The sequence below is a fragment of the Nothoprocta perdicaria genome, unplaced genomic scaffold (assembly GCF_003342845.1).
Source record: "Nothoprocta perdicaria isolate Ctin4 unplaced genomic scaffold, notPer1 scaffold_133, whole genome shotgun sequence".
Taxonomy (NCBI): Eukaryota; Metazoa; Chordata; class Aves; order Tinamiformes; family Tinamidae; genus Nothoprocta; species Nothoprocta perdicaria.
The window spans coordinates 145263-163379 of record NW_020454461.1 but is presented as its reverse complement, the minus strand read 5'-3'; the positions used below and the strand labels follow the sequence as shown (position 1 = coordinate 163379).

General features: G+C 36.1%; 1 protein-coding gene across 5 annotated transcripts in view; it reads left to right on the top strand.

Annotated features, from left to right (window-relative positions):
* Positions 1-18117, top strand: part of NTRK2 (neurotrophic receptor tyrosine kinase 2) — a 192995-nt gene that overhangs the window by 67183 nt on the left and 107695 nt on the right. The window contains exons 12-14 of one of the 5 annotated variants that reach the window (XM_026033768.1): positions 2509-2580; positions 12418-12486; positions 13329-13706. The exons of 2 other annotated variants lie outside the window; for them this stretch is intronic. In XM_026033768.1, the coding sequence (XP_025889553.1) occupies positions 2509-2580; positions 12418-12486; positions 13329-13366 (179 nt within the window). In that variant the 3' untranslated portion in view covers positions 13367-13706. Of the gene's footprint in view, positions 1-2508; positions 2581-12417; positions 12487-13328; positions 13707-18117 lie in introns of those variants that run through there. 2 more of the 5 variants (XM_026033770.1, XM_026033769.1) reach the window with 2 other exon arrangements.

The following is an 18117-nucleotide window of genomic DNA, read 5'->3' as shown; positions in this document are numbered from 1 at the left end:
AGGATTTAATTACTTATTTAATCGAGGTTGTCATCAATAACTTCCAGTGTAGTCAGGCATATTATTACAATACAGGGCTCAGCCCTAATCAGAGCACATGGAAGCTATGTTGATGAATGTCTTTGGTTCACACTGGTTGGAGGTCATGATAGGGGCTTTTCCACTCCCTTCCCATTCCCAGTAATCCTGGCAACATATGGTGGACTGAAAAGGATGTTCTGACTTGAAACAATTTTAGGATACTTCTCAGATAGTGATTTTTTGAAGTTTGTAAAATTGGGTTACGCTTGAGAAAATGATGTTTCTGTGAGAGAAAGGATATTTTCACTGCATAGGTGATAGTCCTTTGTGCTATAGTCCTTCATACCATATTTTGGCATTTGTTTTCCAGAACAAAAGATATATGAAAAAAATAGTTAATTGTTATTTTTTCTTGTTTGGAAAGTGGTTCAGTTTAGGCTAAGTAAGCTTGTCGCAGGCTGAATAACTAACCTCACTCCCTGAAGGTATATTTGAATCCTAAGGGGAGTCCCAGATTCAGTATTTTAATTGCAGGAAGAGAAACAATGTTCCACTGATGGGAATGGAAACCTTTCTCCTTGTAAAACAGCTTTCCTGTTTYGAGAAATAACATAAGCAGTCACCCACAAATACAGAACACTATCTTAATTATGCTTTTGTTCAGAATCTCATTAGAGTATTCTCTCAGCCAAGYGTTTCCTTTCTGAGCAAGCAAGCTACTAAAATACAGGTTAGATAGATAGTCTGATGAGAGGCAAGGGAAGCTTTTCTTTCTTTACTGCATTTTCATGTAGGCATCATATTGTAGAACAGGATCTACTTTTAAACAACTAAATTCTTTAGTTTAAAAGTGATATTTAAGAACTGTTGACTTGGGTGGAGTGAGCTGAGTATGTTTCTAGTAGCTGAAAAGGTTGTTTCAGGGTAGTTCAGCAAATAAAATTTAAGTCATTGTCTCTTACTTCTCTCGTTGTGTAGGAAATTCAGACAGTATAAAAGCCTGTAGTGTGGCAGAATTCTGAATTATCCTTATCAATTCCAAAGTGAGCTTCTGGAGATCAGCTTTATTGTAGAACTTTATGAAAATAGTTAATGGTGCCCGTTAAACACTATGGATCCAAATTTACTGTGGGTTGTAGTGCTTAATCTGTCAAAGAATCTGCTCTTTTCATGTTACTCATTCTACAGATTTTTTATTTAATATGTCTGAAATCATAAAATGCTGTCAATTGAAAATCTATTTCTATTGTTTTTCTGTGTGGAATGAAGACCTTATTGTTAATGTGGTTTCCAAGGAAAAACCTGTTCACTGACTCAAATCTTGTGGAGTCTGTTGGAGAACATATGTTTGTTTGTATGTGTAGTTACACTAATTTTCAAGCAATATAAGTAAATGAGTGATACTGAGCCTTGTTATTTGGCTGGCATTTGATTTTACTTGTTGTTTATTTTCAGATGTTTGGCCCTACACTGAATTTGTGATGTATGTTCATGTCTACTGGCTACCTCTGAAAAACAAATAAGTTATAATTTTGTTTATAGTTTTTCAGTTTGCCCCTACTAAATTCGTATTTTCCAGTTATGAAGAGTRTTTTATAATCATGAAGATTGGGTACCTGAGAAATTGGGAGAGAGAGACATGAACTTAGAAGTCKTCTGTTATAGTCCCAGAGACTCCCCATTTTGAACTACCCGAGTCTAAAGGAAAAGGGGAGACTGATTTCTTGGCTGCATTGGTACCTCCCGTGTYATGAGAGCAGTAAGGGAACATGATGTTTGGCCACTTGGAGAAGTTGTAAGAAGTACGGTTGATTAAAGGTTGGTTCTCACACTAGGAGTAAGGAGTAGGGGCAGATGCTGAATGAGCTGCTTTGAGGTTACCTCTTCGGAGAATTCTTTAATGCAGTGAATTAGCTGCTTCAGGTGCTGAGTCAAGTTTTTGTTGTGTGTATGAGCCCCAACAAAAATTATAACCCCAAACAAAATCCATAAACAGCAGGCAAAGAAAATCTCTGTGCAGTATGACCAAGGACTGACCCATGRCTTCTGCAAGAGATATCCAAACATAAGGTTTTTGTTTTTGGAAGCCTGGAATATATACGAAGAAGAATTGGGCCAGTGGCTGGAGATTTCTTGTCAGTGCTAATTATAAAGCACGATATTGTGATTGTTTCCTAAACATACTTACATTGAGGAGGATCTCTGTAGCTCTAAAACATGTGAGGGCTGTATCTAGTTTAATTCAATATCATTTAATCCAAAATATCAGTTAATAGTGACAGCCATTCTCGTAACAGTGCTTCAAAACTTGAAAATACAAACTAGAAACAGTCTGGAAATATCTCAGTGTATTTTCACAATAGATGGTTTTGTCCTGAAAACTAGGAAGATAATGCAATTGGTAATGTAAATGTAAAAGAAGAGTAGACTTGACAATTGCAAACCAAACCCTGGACCTTGCATTAATGACAATGCATTCCATTCCAGTTCATGGTGAAGTAAAAGGAGTTGGTCTGGTAGATCAAATATGGCTTTCATTGCAAGACTGCGATAATGAAGGTGAGATGATAAAGCTATTCAGACTCCTAACCTATAATAAGCAGTAATTATGTTGTTTTTTATATATATAATAAGTGAATTTGGGGATTTTTTTCCTCTTAGAACTGATATAATTCTAACATACTACACTTATTTTCAGTTTTATTTCCAATATCCATTTATATGTGTGTGTGTGTGTGTGTGTGTGTGTGTGTGGTTATGTAAAATATATACATATGTGTATATATGTATATGTCTATGTGCATATATATCAGTCATATACTTGTGTATATACATACATACACACTTTTCTTGGTAAATAAAATACATATACGCTCAAAATTGTGGGAAAAAAATAGTGATGCATTTTAGGTTCCCTTACAAATCTGGAAATTCAGGGATTTGAACAGAAGTTGAAAAATATAATGTTTTATTGAAATATTTGATAAATTGGGATGGAATAAATAGTAGTATGAGAATTAAATTTGCTCTAGAAATCCAATGTTTAGCAGGAATCCATGTAGTATAAGTAAGCCCAGTTGTAGACCTGGGGCAAAATCCCAAATATCATGTTTAGACTGTTTCTGGGGAGAGATTTTCTGCATTTTTTTTTTCCTAAAATATTCTCAGTCATCTTTTTCAGTCTATACAGGACTAAAATCAAAGGAGTTCTCAAATAGGTATCAATATATTTTTTAGACAGAATGTCCAAAATTGCTTTCTGCACTATAAACACTGTCTTGTGGAACCAAATCTAAATAATTAGAACTGGCCAGATACCAGGCTTTTCTGTCATACATTAGCAAGATGAGTACAATTATTTTGAAAATTTTTTAACAAGCCACATTAGTAGCATAGAGTTCATATAACTGACTCACTCTTTCCATTTCATTTAACCTCAAGTAATCAAAAATAATTTAATTTGGTATTAACTGTGAAGTGTCCTCCCTGGAGAGTAGAAATAATGTGTGATTTGCAACTGCTGTATCATTTTACTTGCTTCTGGGGGAAAACACCTAACCAGCATTTGAATCTGTGGAGATACTAATAAAGCAAAGGRAGCCTCCTTTGTATAGAGTACATTCTTTGACCCTAGTGGAAAAGGTATGGACATTGTATGTATATTTAGAACTCTCTTTTCCCTCTTCCCTCAAATAGAGTGGCCTAATCCGTATTGTGTGTGGGGGGATTTGTAGTCATAACTTGTGCTGTCCTTTGAGCCTTACCAGGACATTGTCTGGGAGAGTGCTATTTAGCTCAACCTGGAACAGGACCGTGATTAATATAGATGAAGTAGTTGTGGATAAAAAAAAATGGAAGTTCGTATGTCCCTGCTGAAGGCATGGCCACACATGTGGCTGTGTCTGTTTTTTCACTAAAAATGCAAGGGGATTTATGGCTGAGGACTGGGCTTCTTCACTGCTGCTTCTTKGGTATGGAGAGGGATGTCTCCAAGGAAAGCATCAATCCCTCTTACTTCATCCCTGCAAGCATTTTTTGACCTTACTAAGGCTGTAAGAAATCTTTTTTCCCCATGGAAGTAGGGAAATTCAGGAGGCACAGATCAGGAATAGCTCAGAATTGCTCCATTTCTTGCCTGAATTTGCCCCTTCAAAGCTTTTTGTTTTAGGGGTTCTTTGGGGCTTTATAGAGATCTTTGGAATTTCATTCCAAAGTTTGCTTCATATGTGGAAAGAGGAAAAGATTATTTCTGTTGCTTTTCAAACAACTCAGAAATCAATGTGCATGGTGCATCAATGGTGGCAAATAATTAGGATCCAAATAGGATTTATAGCATACAGTGTGCCAAAGCACATCAATGAGGAACCCAGCATCTCCAGTTGTGGGAATATAGTTTCAAATAGGAAAACATCTTACTCAGTTCCTTGCTGGCAGTTATGGTAGTAAGCATCTGAACATGTTATCCATTATAGGCTCATGTCTCTAATATATTTCATGTTAATTAAGATTCTAATTACATTGTATCATTTAGTAAAATTGTTAACTTTCTCACATAAAAAAGTTGCTTTGTCTTTAGGGAGTTTTTTTGGCTGTAACTTAAACACAGTGTGCCTGTAAAATATATGTGTTTACTTCTGACATAGAAGGTGTAGTAAAAGATAACATTTTTAAGTATGAAACAGAGCAAGAGCTTTTTTTTATTATTATTATTTTCCCCCAAAGTGTGTCTTGGTTAAAAAAAAAAAAAAAAAAAAAGCAGTAGTTCCTTTGTACTTCTTTGAAGAGCACTTCTTTGAATTGAGATCCTTTTTGTGCCCATGTGTCTATAAAACTGGAAACAAAGCAAATCAAGGACAGCCTGGAATAAGTGCACATTGTTTTTACTTTGTCTCCACAGGGTTGTTCTTCAGGAGTCTTGACTGCTTTATTTAGCCCCAAGCTGTGCAATATTTTCTCTTCAAAATATTCTCCTCCTTCTGTGTTTGGGAGTAGTGACAGGATTTTGTCCAGCCAAGCAGTCTTTTCAGTTTAATCCCAAGTAACTGCAGTACTTGGAAAGAGAGAAAAGTCCGTGGAGCTTTTGCCAAGGTGTTGGCGTTATGTGTGCGTACCTCAGGCTGCCTGCGGAATGCATGTCCTGTGTTGGGATGACATCTCCTCATGGAGGTGCAGGATAAGGAAAATGATAAGGGGCAGGGATGACATCCATCTCCTCATGGAGGTCATCTCTGTGCCTTATCCTTTTCCTTCAAACTTCATGTTTGTGAGGAAGAACTCATTTGGAAAGACAAGTGTTCCCTCCCTGTGCTATGGTGGTAGAATTTATGGTAAGAGACAGTTAAAGATTTGGGGGAGGGGATATTCTCTCCTTTTTATTTTTATTTTTATTTATTTATTTTTTTTTTTATGCTGAAAAGTAGATGCACACAAAAGGCAAAGTTGTATTCATGGGGCAAATAGGTGATTGGACTAGCTGGGGTGTGGCTCTTGTTTCCTTGCTTTCACTTTAATATCCCTGACATTCACCATGCTACTATGCTGAATTTATGCAGCACAGATAAGTTTAAGATTAAAGGAAGATTTAAGCTGGAAGTATATGAACAGTAACTGTTGTAAAAGAAGGTGACTGAGGTTAATAAAATAAAAAGAACAGAATTGTTTTACTAGATGCAGTCAGTGATTAGCATATGTGTCTTACAAGAAGTACTCAGCCTGCACAGATTCAAGGTAAAATGTTGTTGGAAGGAAGCTGGAGAACTGTTCAGCAACAGCTATGAGGTCTGTAATGATCAAAGGAATTGATATTATTGGAAGGCAATATTTAGCAGAATAATCTCATTATAAGTGAATATATATCATTACTGTTCCATCACTCTTCTTATTATACTAGAAGAAGCAACGTTATTTCCTATCAGTTCTAGTCAAAAATACCATATATGGACTACCTATTGATCTTTGGAATTAAATAGGCTAAATTCTTGGTAGAGTGTGCTTTCAGTGTTCAGACAGAGAGAGACAGAATAGTTTCCAAGTTGACAACGATTCTGTTTTTCAAAGAGCTTAGACGTAATTATGCTATGTCCTTCATGTGCTCTGATCTTATTTTTTTGTGCCTGTGAATTGACACTTGTCAAAAGTGCACTTCTGTAGTAGCATTTCTGTATTTTACATGCATACTGATGAGTGTATTAAACACAAATACTAGGGATRTCATAAGGTAAACAGCCTTTTTTCTTAACTGCTTTGACTTTTCAAGGACTTGCAGGAAGCTTTGAGAAAACATTCCTTGAAATACTGATTAATCTCTTGGGCATGCAGTGTTTCATGCACAAGAAGCGTGAAATAACCTGCAGATATCTAAGTTTTAAAATGTGCGTGCAGACTGTAACTGTTACACCCTTTTCTTTGAAGTGGGCTTCTTACTAAGGTGTGTTCTTTCGTAGTTCTGTTTCTGCAAAATTTCTGAGTTCRGAGTGTGAGTTCATTCACACTCTCCCTTTCCACTTTAACCTGCCCCTGAATTAGAGGCTGTACAAAATGTACCCATTGACTAGCTCTGAGAGCTGGTGGTTTCAGCTTAAGGTTTTAATGTCCTTGGCTGTCACTAATCAATAGCAAGCGGAGCAAGTATAGCATCGGCAGCAATATTATAAAAGGAAATGTCTGTTGGATATTGTGCTGGAAGACAAGAGGGTAATGACTGTCCTTGAGAAAGATGCAGTATATTCTCCTTAAGAATGCTGAGCACAAATGTTTCATTTTCTGCTGTCTGCTTGGAATTTGAGCACATCTTCCAAACTATCATACAAGAAAATAAAAYAAATACTCCTAATTAGACCAAGTTAAAACAGATTAAGATATTAAGTGTTCATTGTTTGCAATGTAGGAGGCTGTTAGCCTGAAACTTTTTTTGGTCTCTAAAATGCTGAGTAGACAGGCCAAGTTTTACTGTCTCGTGGTCTTAACTCATTTAACACTGAGAACAGCTTTATAGGGTCCTCTATGAAAGTATTTATAATTCTGTTTGACCCCCTTCCTAGTTTTATGAACTTGTGGATCAATGAACTAAACCATTAAATAAATTGATTTAAACCATTAAATTTAGATACAACTAAACCATTAAATAACTGCCTGAAACAGTGTTGTTAGTGGCTCCAATTTTATAAACCTGTTTGGAAATCTCATGCAGCATCCGTAAAATGGTAAGCTATGTATTTGTATCTGTGCAGTATAAATATAATCAGGAGAGGAAAGACAAGTAGTATTGGAAGAGAACTCTTTTTAAAATACCTTAGTATTTTGAAAAATTATAAAGGAAAACTTAAAAGTTGGTTTTGGTTTACTGTAATTAGTTCTCAGGCTAATATATTCTCTTGTTCACTGTCTTCTGAGTATCTTACGTATGTAGAACAAGCAAGGGGTTCAAATCTCTTTATCTTCATGTGCAAGAAGATGGGATTTTTAAGCTTTTCTGGTCATAGTTTCTACAGTTACTAAGTAAATGCAGTCACTGGAAAATCTTATCAGAGAAGGAAAGCTAATGGGAAATTCAGATACAGATTCTTCTGGGAATTCCTGGCCTGTAATAAGATCGAGTGTGTCTTAAGTCTCTGTATTTAACTTTTATATTTTCATTTCTTTGTTTTTTATTCAAGGTTCTCTCTTTAGACAAAAATAATTAAAATTTTTATCATTAGCATATTTAATGACATGAATGAAAAATATTATCAGAGATCCTCACAAGATCTAAAGAATATTTTATTTAAAAAGAAAAACAGAAAATAACAGAAAATACTGCATTTAATGATTAGATTGCAAAGATACTCTCATCCATGCAGAATTCCAAAGTAAAAGGATAATTTTCTTTGGACATCTTTATCTTCTGCAGCCTTTAAAGAAGGCTTTGCTTTAACAAAACAGGACGAAACAGGACATTATTCTTTGTGCAATATAAGTTCCCCAGAAATCTACCCATGATCGTCTTCTTGCTTTTCAGTAAGAATGCAGTGACATTTTGTCCTCATTTTGCCAAAGTATTAGCCAGCACTGATGTTTAAAGCAGAGGCTCAGGTCCAAGAAGCAAACTAGGAATGAATTATGTCATATAATTTTTTACTTAAAATCAGAAATTGACAAATTTGATAAGCACATCTTTTTAGGTAATGCAGCAACATTTTTATTTCTGCCTTTCACTCAGCAGTTGGAGCTTTCTCCACATAAATCACTGTTCATTTAAAAGGGATTAGGGATGCACATCATGTTACACTTGATTGACTCAAAGTTGGAGAAAATATTAATGTAAGTTGCTTTTTTTTTTTTTTTAATACTCATGTGGATCAAACATCATGTGACGTTCTTGTTAGGATGAACCATATGTACGTGGTGAGGAGAGAAAGGATACGTAACATCCTAGGAACCTGCACAACATTTATTTTGCTTGTGCTTTTCTTTGAACACTTGGGTTTACATAGGTGACCTCTGAATTTATGCATTTCTTCAGACATCTACAAAAATATTTGGAGAGCAGAATATGAAAGGTAGTTTCTCAATTCCGTGAAGTTATCATTACAGAAATCTTTTATTTGATCTGACAGAGTGCAGATCAGATTTTAAATGATCAAGAGGGTTCGCTTTTAAGCCTCTAATTTATGTAGGAGTCAGGAATATATGATGTTTCATATAGTGATGGATTAAAAAGAATCTTGCACAAATAAAGTTTACCTTCTTGCTTGGCAGTGTGGTTCAGAAGACGCTGTATCGTAACCATTTCTGTGCTGAATTTCTTAGGTGGAGGCTCACAGAGCTGTGACTAGCGACATATGTTGTAGGTTGGCTGTGACTGGTAGAAATTGAGCCCGTGAGTGTCTGACTCTGCCCCTTAGCAGTGACGCTTCCGAATCTGTCAATGACATGTGTTTGATCTTAGAATTGCCTTAAGTGCTTAGACTGTTAGTGTCAGTGTAAAGAAAAATAAATTAGCTTCTTCACACCTGAGAAGGATGGTATTTATGATAGGCTCTTCTTTCAGAATGAGTTCAGTATGTATATTTACTGTGTTTGTTGTTGTTACTGTGCTTTTCTTTATGTGAACCATGTGACTGTTAAATCTAATACTTTGAACAGAAAGGCTCAAAGGAATTGAACTTAAAGGCACTTTATCCAGCTACTAATAACAATAGAGCCTTAGGAAGTGACAAATTATCTGCTACAAGAGGTACAGATCTGCAAAGCTCGTAAGATGGCCAGCAGTGGTACTTCTATAAAGTCAATTGTAGAACTGAGGAAACATTCTGCCTCCCGACTCAATGGAGTCAAATATAATGTCTCTGGAATAATGTATTGCAAAATGCAATGTAAGTAAAGTAAGTAAAATTATTAAAATAAATCATATTTATTTTAAGACTAATAATGATTCCAGTTTAATAATGATAATGCATATGAATAATAATAATGAATTCAGTTTAAAGCACTGTGAATGAGGAGCTGATACGAGTACTGAAGTATCAACACGTTATATTTTAAACTACTTTGTATGTTCTTTATTGTCTTGTAGACATTTGCATCTGAGAGAGACAGATACATAATGTTCCCTTAAAAAATGAATGAAGTTTTGTCATTACTTGTACAGGGAAGATGAATGGCTTTTGTTTTCTCTTCCACTTTTATTTCAAAATTTTATTTTATTTTTATTCTTCAGAGTACTTTTTTCTGCCAGGGAGAGCGGCAGCTTACATAATGTCAGTATTTTTTTGTTTATTTTGTTTTGTTTTGTTCTAAATTAAGGCTAAACTCAGAATCCAGTGCTCCAGCAGCAGCTCGAGCCAAAACAGATTTTTGCCTCAACTTACCTGACAAATTCCTTTAAAACTCTGAGAACCAATTCAACAGCTTGGCAGTTAAGACATGAGAAACCATCTTCTAACTACCTAGTGCCCATAATATTTTGCTTATATTAGCTCAATTACTCCAGATAGAGAGCTAGTGTGCAAATTAAGTCCAGATTGCCCGGTGCTTAGTGACATTTTTTAAGCCTTAAAAAAAGTTCCTTGGAACCATTTTTACAGAAGATTCCTTTGCAGTCTATATATTTACATTTCAACCCCCTTTCTTTTTTTATTTCAAGTTCCCCCAGTGAGAGCCTTCACCTCAACTAACTCTTGTGTATATGTACTTGTGTCCTATTCTTTTTTACATAATTGACTTAATTGCTTTCTGTGTTTCTGAAACCTCATTTAATTCTTCACTAAAACTAAAGCAAGGCTTTTTTTGTGTCAGGGAACACATAAGAAAAGTAAAAGAAATGATTGCCAGATGTATAAAACTGAAGGAATACACCTCCTTTTTGTAGTCATGGTTATAACCACTCAGACATTTAGTAGAAGTGCAGCAACTCTTCTGTTTGTAAATCGGCCTTTAGGATTTGGATTCCACTAGAAATTTGATTYGAAAATTCCAGATTTAGAAATAAAATCTAACTGCATTTATGGTTAATTAACCAGTTGGTGAAGAATATGCACTAGTTGCACTGTTTCTGCCTGGGGAAAAGATAAGTTACTGCTGTGAGGAATGCCCTGTCTCTTTCGTCCTTGTGTTACACTTCTATAGTTACGACTGGATTTTTGTGCCCGTGAGCCCTGCAAACGGTGTGTGAATCTGATTTAGACTGTTAAATCTTTTCATTTTAAAAGATGCATTCAAAATGGTTAATTCCCATGCCTCCAGTAGATCTTGCAAGACTCCTCTGTGGGCTTGTTCACCCTGGTAGTCTTTTCAGGTGAGAGTTGTGGATTTGATTCTTCTTCTCTATTRTTTTTTTGTGCTTGCTGATGCAAGAAAGAATATAAGCAGATCTATGGTCTGCTTGTGTTTTGCATAGTAGTGTTTACTGAATTCATCATTTAATAACTTACCAAAATGCAAATTCAGAAACTACTTTAAACAGTATTTGGGTTTCACAGTGGTTGACCAGAACAGGTAAGACAAAAACTCCATGACCAGAAAACTTTCACCTCAGTGGTTTTTTTAACAACATGGTGTAGCTGGGGGTATTTGTGAAGAGAAATTTTGTATATAAAATATATACAATGACTATGCACACATATATAGTCTTATATATGCGCCACATCTGTATATGTTTGCATACACACATACAGTCTTGTGCACATATGTGTATATATAGGTGTCTACCTATGACTCACACATTTAACAAAACAGAAACCCAAAGAGTCAGTCTGAATGGCCTAGAAAATTTGAAGGTAAGGTAGCAGCCATGCAATAGCGTTAAATACTAGACTACCAAAAACCTGTTTATAATTGTCTTTTTTCCCTCTAACTCTTAACTTCCAAAYGTCCCTCATGGAATTACCTGGGAGATAATGATTAAGCATGTCCAAGTGAAAATACCACAGAAAGGCCTGGATTAGCCTGTTGCCTTTGTACAACCTGTAGGTCTGTCAGTCTGCAGCATGCATAAAGGTCCAAATGTTTAGAAACATGAATTTTTCTTAAACATTATAATAGACTTTTAGGGCTATGATGTTAATACTCCATGTGATGATTTGAATTTTCAGAAAAAAGGTTTTGAATTCTCCCACTGGGAATTTCATGTTCTTGCACTATGCCAATGGTGTATTAATTCCGTTCAAGATCTCAATGTATGTGAAAGGAAGCTGTAGAAGTAGCAAGGGCTGGAGTAATCTAAGCTGCATTAAAGGGACAGGTTGCATAAACAATATAGCATTCCTTACAAGTTCTGAAGATACTCATCACTATATGTGGATATGACCTTACAAAACTCATCTTCTCAAGGTTAATGAGCTTTTCATTTTAGCCTAGCTTTCACCTCCAATGAAAAGAGTCCCTGTGCAGAAGCCTGGCAGTTCTGAGATCATACATGCCTGCACTGATAATGTGTTTTTACCTGTGAATTGGCCAGGTCTCTGTTTTTGTTGGCATGTTGCTCTAAATCATAGCAATTGTTTCAGAGAAAAGGAATTTTGCCCACACCTATATGGAAATTTTGTAGTGAATTGAAATTGGCGTGTTCAGTTTCTGAATGTGCCATTACCTACTTCCACAGTGGAAGCACTAGGAGTGTCTCAAGGTTAAGCACAGCAAATGCAATGTAACTGAATTAGTCATTGTTAATTGCTTTCGGTCAAAATCAAGTTCTCTTGAAACTGGTAGGAAAACTCCCCTTGACTTAAGGGAAATCAAGATCTGGCATTGCATCTTGGGTTGTTTGGGGCGATGTGGAATGTTGATAAGCTTTCAGTTCTCTATAAGCTTTCCAAACTTAATGAAGCAAGGTTAAAACAAACAGAACTACTGATGAAGTTTATGTTTGCAGGAACATAGTTCAACTCACTTTTTTTTTTTTCCTTCAAATATCATTAGAACAAGTAATGGTGACTGTCAACAATGATGTACATAATAACTCAACTGCATCTGATAACAACAGACTGGGTAAGATAATGCTGTTCTAGGAAGTTTTCATGATATAGAATTAGATATTTGGATTTAATACAGAGGCAGACATGGTTTTCTTTAAAGCTATTCTCCATAAACAATGAGGTAACATCCAAAGGATAGGTACATATGTTTCTAAACCAAACATGATCTGGAGCTTTTACTTGTGTTTTAATTTGCCATTTCCTTTTAGTTGTTGATTTTAAGTTTCTATTATATTGGGGAACAAATCAATTAATTAGGTAATCACATARGATTTTTCCCAATTCCACTTTTTTTTTTCCTGCTCTTGAAAAGTCATCTGATGTCATTAAGGGCAGCAACCTGTTTGGAGCAGGCAAAGGATACTGAGCACACACATCTAAGGTGTGAAACAGCAMATGCAGAGGACCCTGACGTATRTACAATAATCCAGTGATATAGCTGGGTTCCCTTCACTTAGTGAAGAATGCAAAGGAGAGAGACCTTGATTGTACACTTGGGCCTGCTCTCTGTAGGCAGCAAGCCTGGCTGCTCTTCTGCCCATGTAAAACATAGAGTCTGGTTAGAAGATACTAGAAAATATTCATATGGAGCTATAATGAAATATATCATGTGCTAAGGAGTTACATTCCTTACACATTTTTAATTAATTAATAAAAACCTTGGCCACAAGATAGAGTTAATGTTGTCTGTTTCATAAAATCATGTGTTGTTTTTTATTTAGTATTTTGTGTATGCCTAAGATGCACTTTATGTGTTTGATTGTGAAGTATTCATTTGTGTTTGATCTTTTGTATTAATTTTTGTCTTTTTTTTTTTTAAACATGATTTCTCATATTTTATTTTGTTTCTTTTAGGTTTTGTTTTATTTCATAAGATCCCACTGGATGGGTAAATGAAATAAGGAAAAGATGAGAGAGGGGCTGTTGAGCTTGTTTGTGGAAGCTGTTTGCTGCACACTAGGGAGTGGACAGTGTTCTTACCCAGTGAAGTGCCACCTCCCTTGGACTTCTCTGTTAGACATTGGCTGTGTTGGGAGAATTCTAGAAGTACATTCAAATCAGTAGCTGTTTTTGCAACAGCAGGGCAAAGCCAGCCCTGAGGCAGCTATAAAACTCAAGAAGGTCCGGATATAAGCTACCGCACTGTTTCCTATCACCATGTTCTTACTGTGTYTTCAAAATGACATTGAGATGAAATTATGTCACGTTGTTTCCTCTGTCAATTTTTTTCCTGTTTGAACTTAACTGGAAAAATGTTGGGTTTATAAATAATATTTATCAAAGGTGAACTGCAAAGTTGCTTTTATTCAGTTACTGTCTTTGCAAAACCCTTCCACATAAGCTTAATTGAGTGTGTGTGTGTGTGTGTGTGTGTGTGTGTGTGTGTGTGTGTGTGTGTGTGTGTGTGTGTGTGTAATCCCACTGGTTTCAGAGAGAGTTCTCAGATACTTAAATTTGTTTATATACACAGGATTTCAGGATATGGTCTAAAGTCCTAAAGCAGTAAATTGTAGACTTGACCCTGCCAAGCTAATTTATGTACGTGGTTTCACAGACTTCATAAGGAAGATTATGAAGAGTATGCATTGTATGCGTAAGGCAGGTAGTACTATTGTGTTAGTGCTTTAGGGTTTTGAACGAGTGCTGTTGCTTCAGTGCGAATCATCCTGTTAGCCCATGCTTATTCGACCTAGTAAGTCTTTAAGTTTGGGTAAATGTACAAATCTTTTGTACGCCAGAATGCTGAGTCTAAGCCAAATGCAAGATTAACAAACTCTACTATTGGTCCATTAGACTATATACTTACAGGCTATATACTTACAGGCTGGCTTAACAGTTCAGAGAAAAGCACTGTAATGAGTAAAGCTAAGCAAAGGTGCAAGCCTTTTGCAAGTACAAGGACTACATTTAGGCACTAGAATAGAGTTTCATTTTTGCACTATTTAGCTGTCATGTCTGGAATTTATACTTTGATCTTTTAAATTTAGGAAATTATTATTAAAAAAAAGACAAAGGTTTTGTTATTTTTTGTTTAGGTGAAAATAACTTAAAAAAACTAGTAGTAAAAGCCTGAAAGAAAACTATAGCTTTTTATGCATTTTGATTACTTTTGTGAGATTTGTTTCTATTACAATTCCTTACAGTAACACTTATATGAAAAGAGGAAAAAAAAAAAAAAAGCGTTCTCCCTTCTGCGATTTCACTATTTTTGCTTTTCATTTTCAATCACTTTCACTCTTCCACTGAAGCATTCCCTTTCTTGCTGCAGTCTTTTTCAGTATACACCATCCTTCTCTTTCTGAAGAACTGTGTATTGTGTCTGGTTTTTTTTTCCAGGCATTTTTGTTCTTTCTCAAAAAACTAACTCTCTCTTTGCCTTTTGACAATAGTAGTCCGTGACTTTTTCATTACATTCTCTACAGTCTCCCTCTCATCCAATTTTTTTCTTCCTGCTGTGCTTAAATTTTGGGGAATATCCTTATTAGTCAAGAAACATATTCACATTTGCATTCTTCTGGGACTATGTAGTAAGATATTTCTTCTCTATGTCATTGGTTAGGGAGGGGAAGTTGAAATTGCAGTGATTTCTTCCCTTCTCCAAAATCTGTCCCAAAGATGTGTTTTCCTCCCCACATTATAAGAAGAGGCCAGAGCTGGAAGTCTAGTGGTAGCCCAGGAATCCTGGTGTCTTTGGTCACCCAGCACATACTGTGGTGATTTGGGGAGGGATGGCAGCAATTAAGGGTATTCATCATAGTCACTGTTTGAAGTAGATGTCAACAAGTGTTTTCTGCTCCTCAGAAAAACAAAACAGTAAAATGTCTGCTTTTTAAAAAATAATTCTTTTTTTTTTTTTCTCCTTGCTAAGTCTGTGTGGAAATGGTCTTATTTTGTAGAGCTGCTAACCTTCTCTTCTGCTAACTGATTCCCTCATAACTTACTTCATTTTTTTTTACAGTCTTTTTGCTTTTATCTCCCCCTTTTTAAATGATAATGAGCTGGGTCTAAATCAATAATTAGATCAGCAATATTTGAACTAAAGTCAGTGGAGTTGCATTGAGCATGAACTGGATAAAGAACAGAGATTGACCTAGTAGCCCAGATTGCAGGATTAAATTTTGCTGGGACAAAGTCAGCATATTTCAGTTATATAGTCACAATTAATTGCCAAATAAATGAGGTGAGAATCTGTTCCCTTTTCTTTGGCAAGGAAAAGACAAACTTGTTTAGTTGGAATTTAGCAGACTTTTTTTAARCATTGCATTTTTTGAAAGATAGTTTTTTCTGATTCATAATATTTATGTGCACACAAGTGGGCACACTTACTGATGTGGGATTTTACACATCTTTGTAACTTATTTTGTGGCACTTTGCAGTTCATCTTTAAGGTATAGCAGTAGGTTTGACCTTCAACTATTTCAGCATGTACTGACAGTATTTTGGATTTTATGTAATCATGGAGGTAACTTCAATAAACCACAACTGATTTATGCACCGCTGGAATATATATATTTATATATATATATAGTAGATTATCCTTCTTACATATTTTGTACTATGTCTTTTATATTAGTCAGTGCACTATTGATGCAGATATTCACAGAACCTTATGGATTACAGCACGTGATTTGTTACTAATCATGTCTTAATGCAGATGTTTAATGCTTGACGGAAAAAAAGACGACGTATTCCTAAAATACTTTCTTTTTGGTATGTGGACAGAAACTGCTAAAGCTAAGGAGAACTAAATTTTAGTGGGAAAATTGTAGTGCCTGCTAGCTCCTGTTCTTCAACTTGATTCACAATGTTGCTTGTAACTGTAGAGATTCTGATCTGCCCGAATGGTGTTGGTTTACAAAGGGCTCAGCTAATTACCAAATTCCTGACCTCTTTAAAATAAAATGAGACTCAAACTAAGTATTGTGCAGGAACCATTAACATGGCAAAAGTTGCTGAATGTCCAGGATTTGATACTAAAAAGCTTTTATACTGTCTTCACTCAGCAATAAAAAAGTCTATCAAACATTTAAAGATAGAGGTCTTCTGTTTTTTTTTTTGTTTTGTTTTTGTTTTTGTTTTTATATTCAATTTTGAGAGAGAGAATAAAATAAAAACAAAATAAAAACATATTTCAAGTATTCTCTTAGAAGAGTTTGTTTATGCTAGAATTGACTTTAAGTTGAAGTTCAAAACACTGGGAGAACAACTGGGATTAGCAATGGGGCAGTTTYGCAGGAAGATGACTTGCATGCAAGAGCCTTGGGGTGGGTTTTGATGTGAGCCGGTGTGAATTCAGGTCTCCCCAATAAAMGGCATCCCTGCCGCATTCAGAGGAGGTTTCCAGCGCCGGGCAGCCCGCGTAGCCAYGAGGCAGGCCCGCAGCCTGTGCTGCGCCAACCCTGAGCTTTTCCCACGGGAAGGCCTTGGAGCCAACGGCCTTTCCAGCCAGAGGGTGTCCAGGTGTCTCAGTGCACACAGGGGGCTCAGCAAGCCTTCCCCCAGCCCATCAGCTGGACYGCTCCCGTACAGCAGTGAAGAAAAACATTCGTTTCAGTGGGAGCAAGAGCCTTTGGGGCAGTAGACGTTGCCAAGAATATCTGTGGACAGCTATTTGGAAATGGTTCCACTTCAAATATTTCTTGCAGGATTTTTGACTGTGAGTAGAAGCACTGAAAAAAGAAAAAAGAAGCCTGTGGCACAGACACTTTCTAAAAACAGTTTTTCAAAGAAAAAGATTTCAAAGACTTATGAAATGTGCCATAGAAGAGTGACTTATGCATTTCCTACTGCCCAGAGCAACGTTCATGCAACAGGCCAGTTTGTCCCTTCACCCAGACACCTATGACATGGTGACTGTTAATTGCCATTAACTGACTACTGATTGTAGTCCCTGCTTGATTGCAGCTGTTCAGCTAATTAAAGGCTTACAAATGGTTTGTAAAGTTGGAGACCGTTATCAAGTAAATTAATTTCTGGTACCTTTTAAATTCAGACCACTATTTTCTGTGGCATAATTAAAATTTTGAGTAATTTGCAAGTAACTTATAATTTAGGGAAGTGAAGTATTTTATTCAAGTTCATTTCAAGAAAAAAAGCTTAAAAGTTTATCTGAAATTCATTTCTTTTTTTAGTACTTTCTTCTTCTTCCTCGTAGTTTCCTTACTGCTTGTTTTCTATTGGAATTTCAGTTGTTTTGTCTTTCTTCCTCTTCTGTTCTTGAAAACGTCTTAGGTCCTCCCTCTTGCTGTGCTCTGAGCTCTCATAGAATATAAATGCACATTTTAAGGACTTTACCTAGCTCTATGAATACCCTTTGGAAGGACTTTGCTGTGGTTCTGGACTGGCCTAACGCCACCAATAGCTTATAGCGCAGCCTCACGTTAGGCTGGATTTAGCCATCTGGTCTTTGCAGCAGGATGTCGTGGATGGTTGGAACTGTTGCAGACGGTAAATACAGCAGTATAGGGAGCAGAGGGGACATTGATACCATGTATTTCACATGTTTCATTGCTCATTTCACTGCCCCATTTCTGTGGAAATGTCCATGCCCAWATTTTGGAGGTCACTTCATTTTTTTTTTCTGGTTTCCTTTTGGTCATTTAGATATAATCTGCTATGGAAATAGAAGTGGATTCACTAAGAG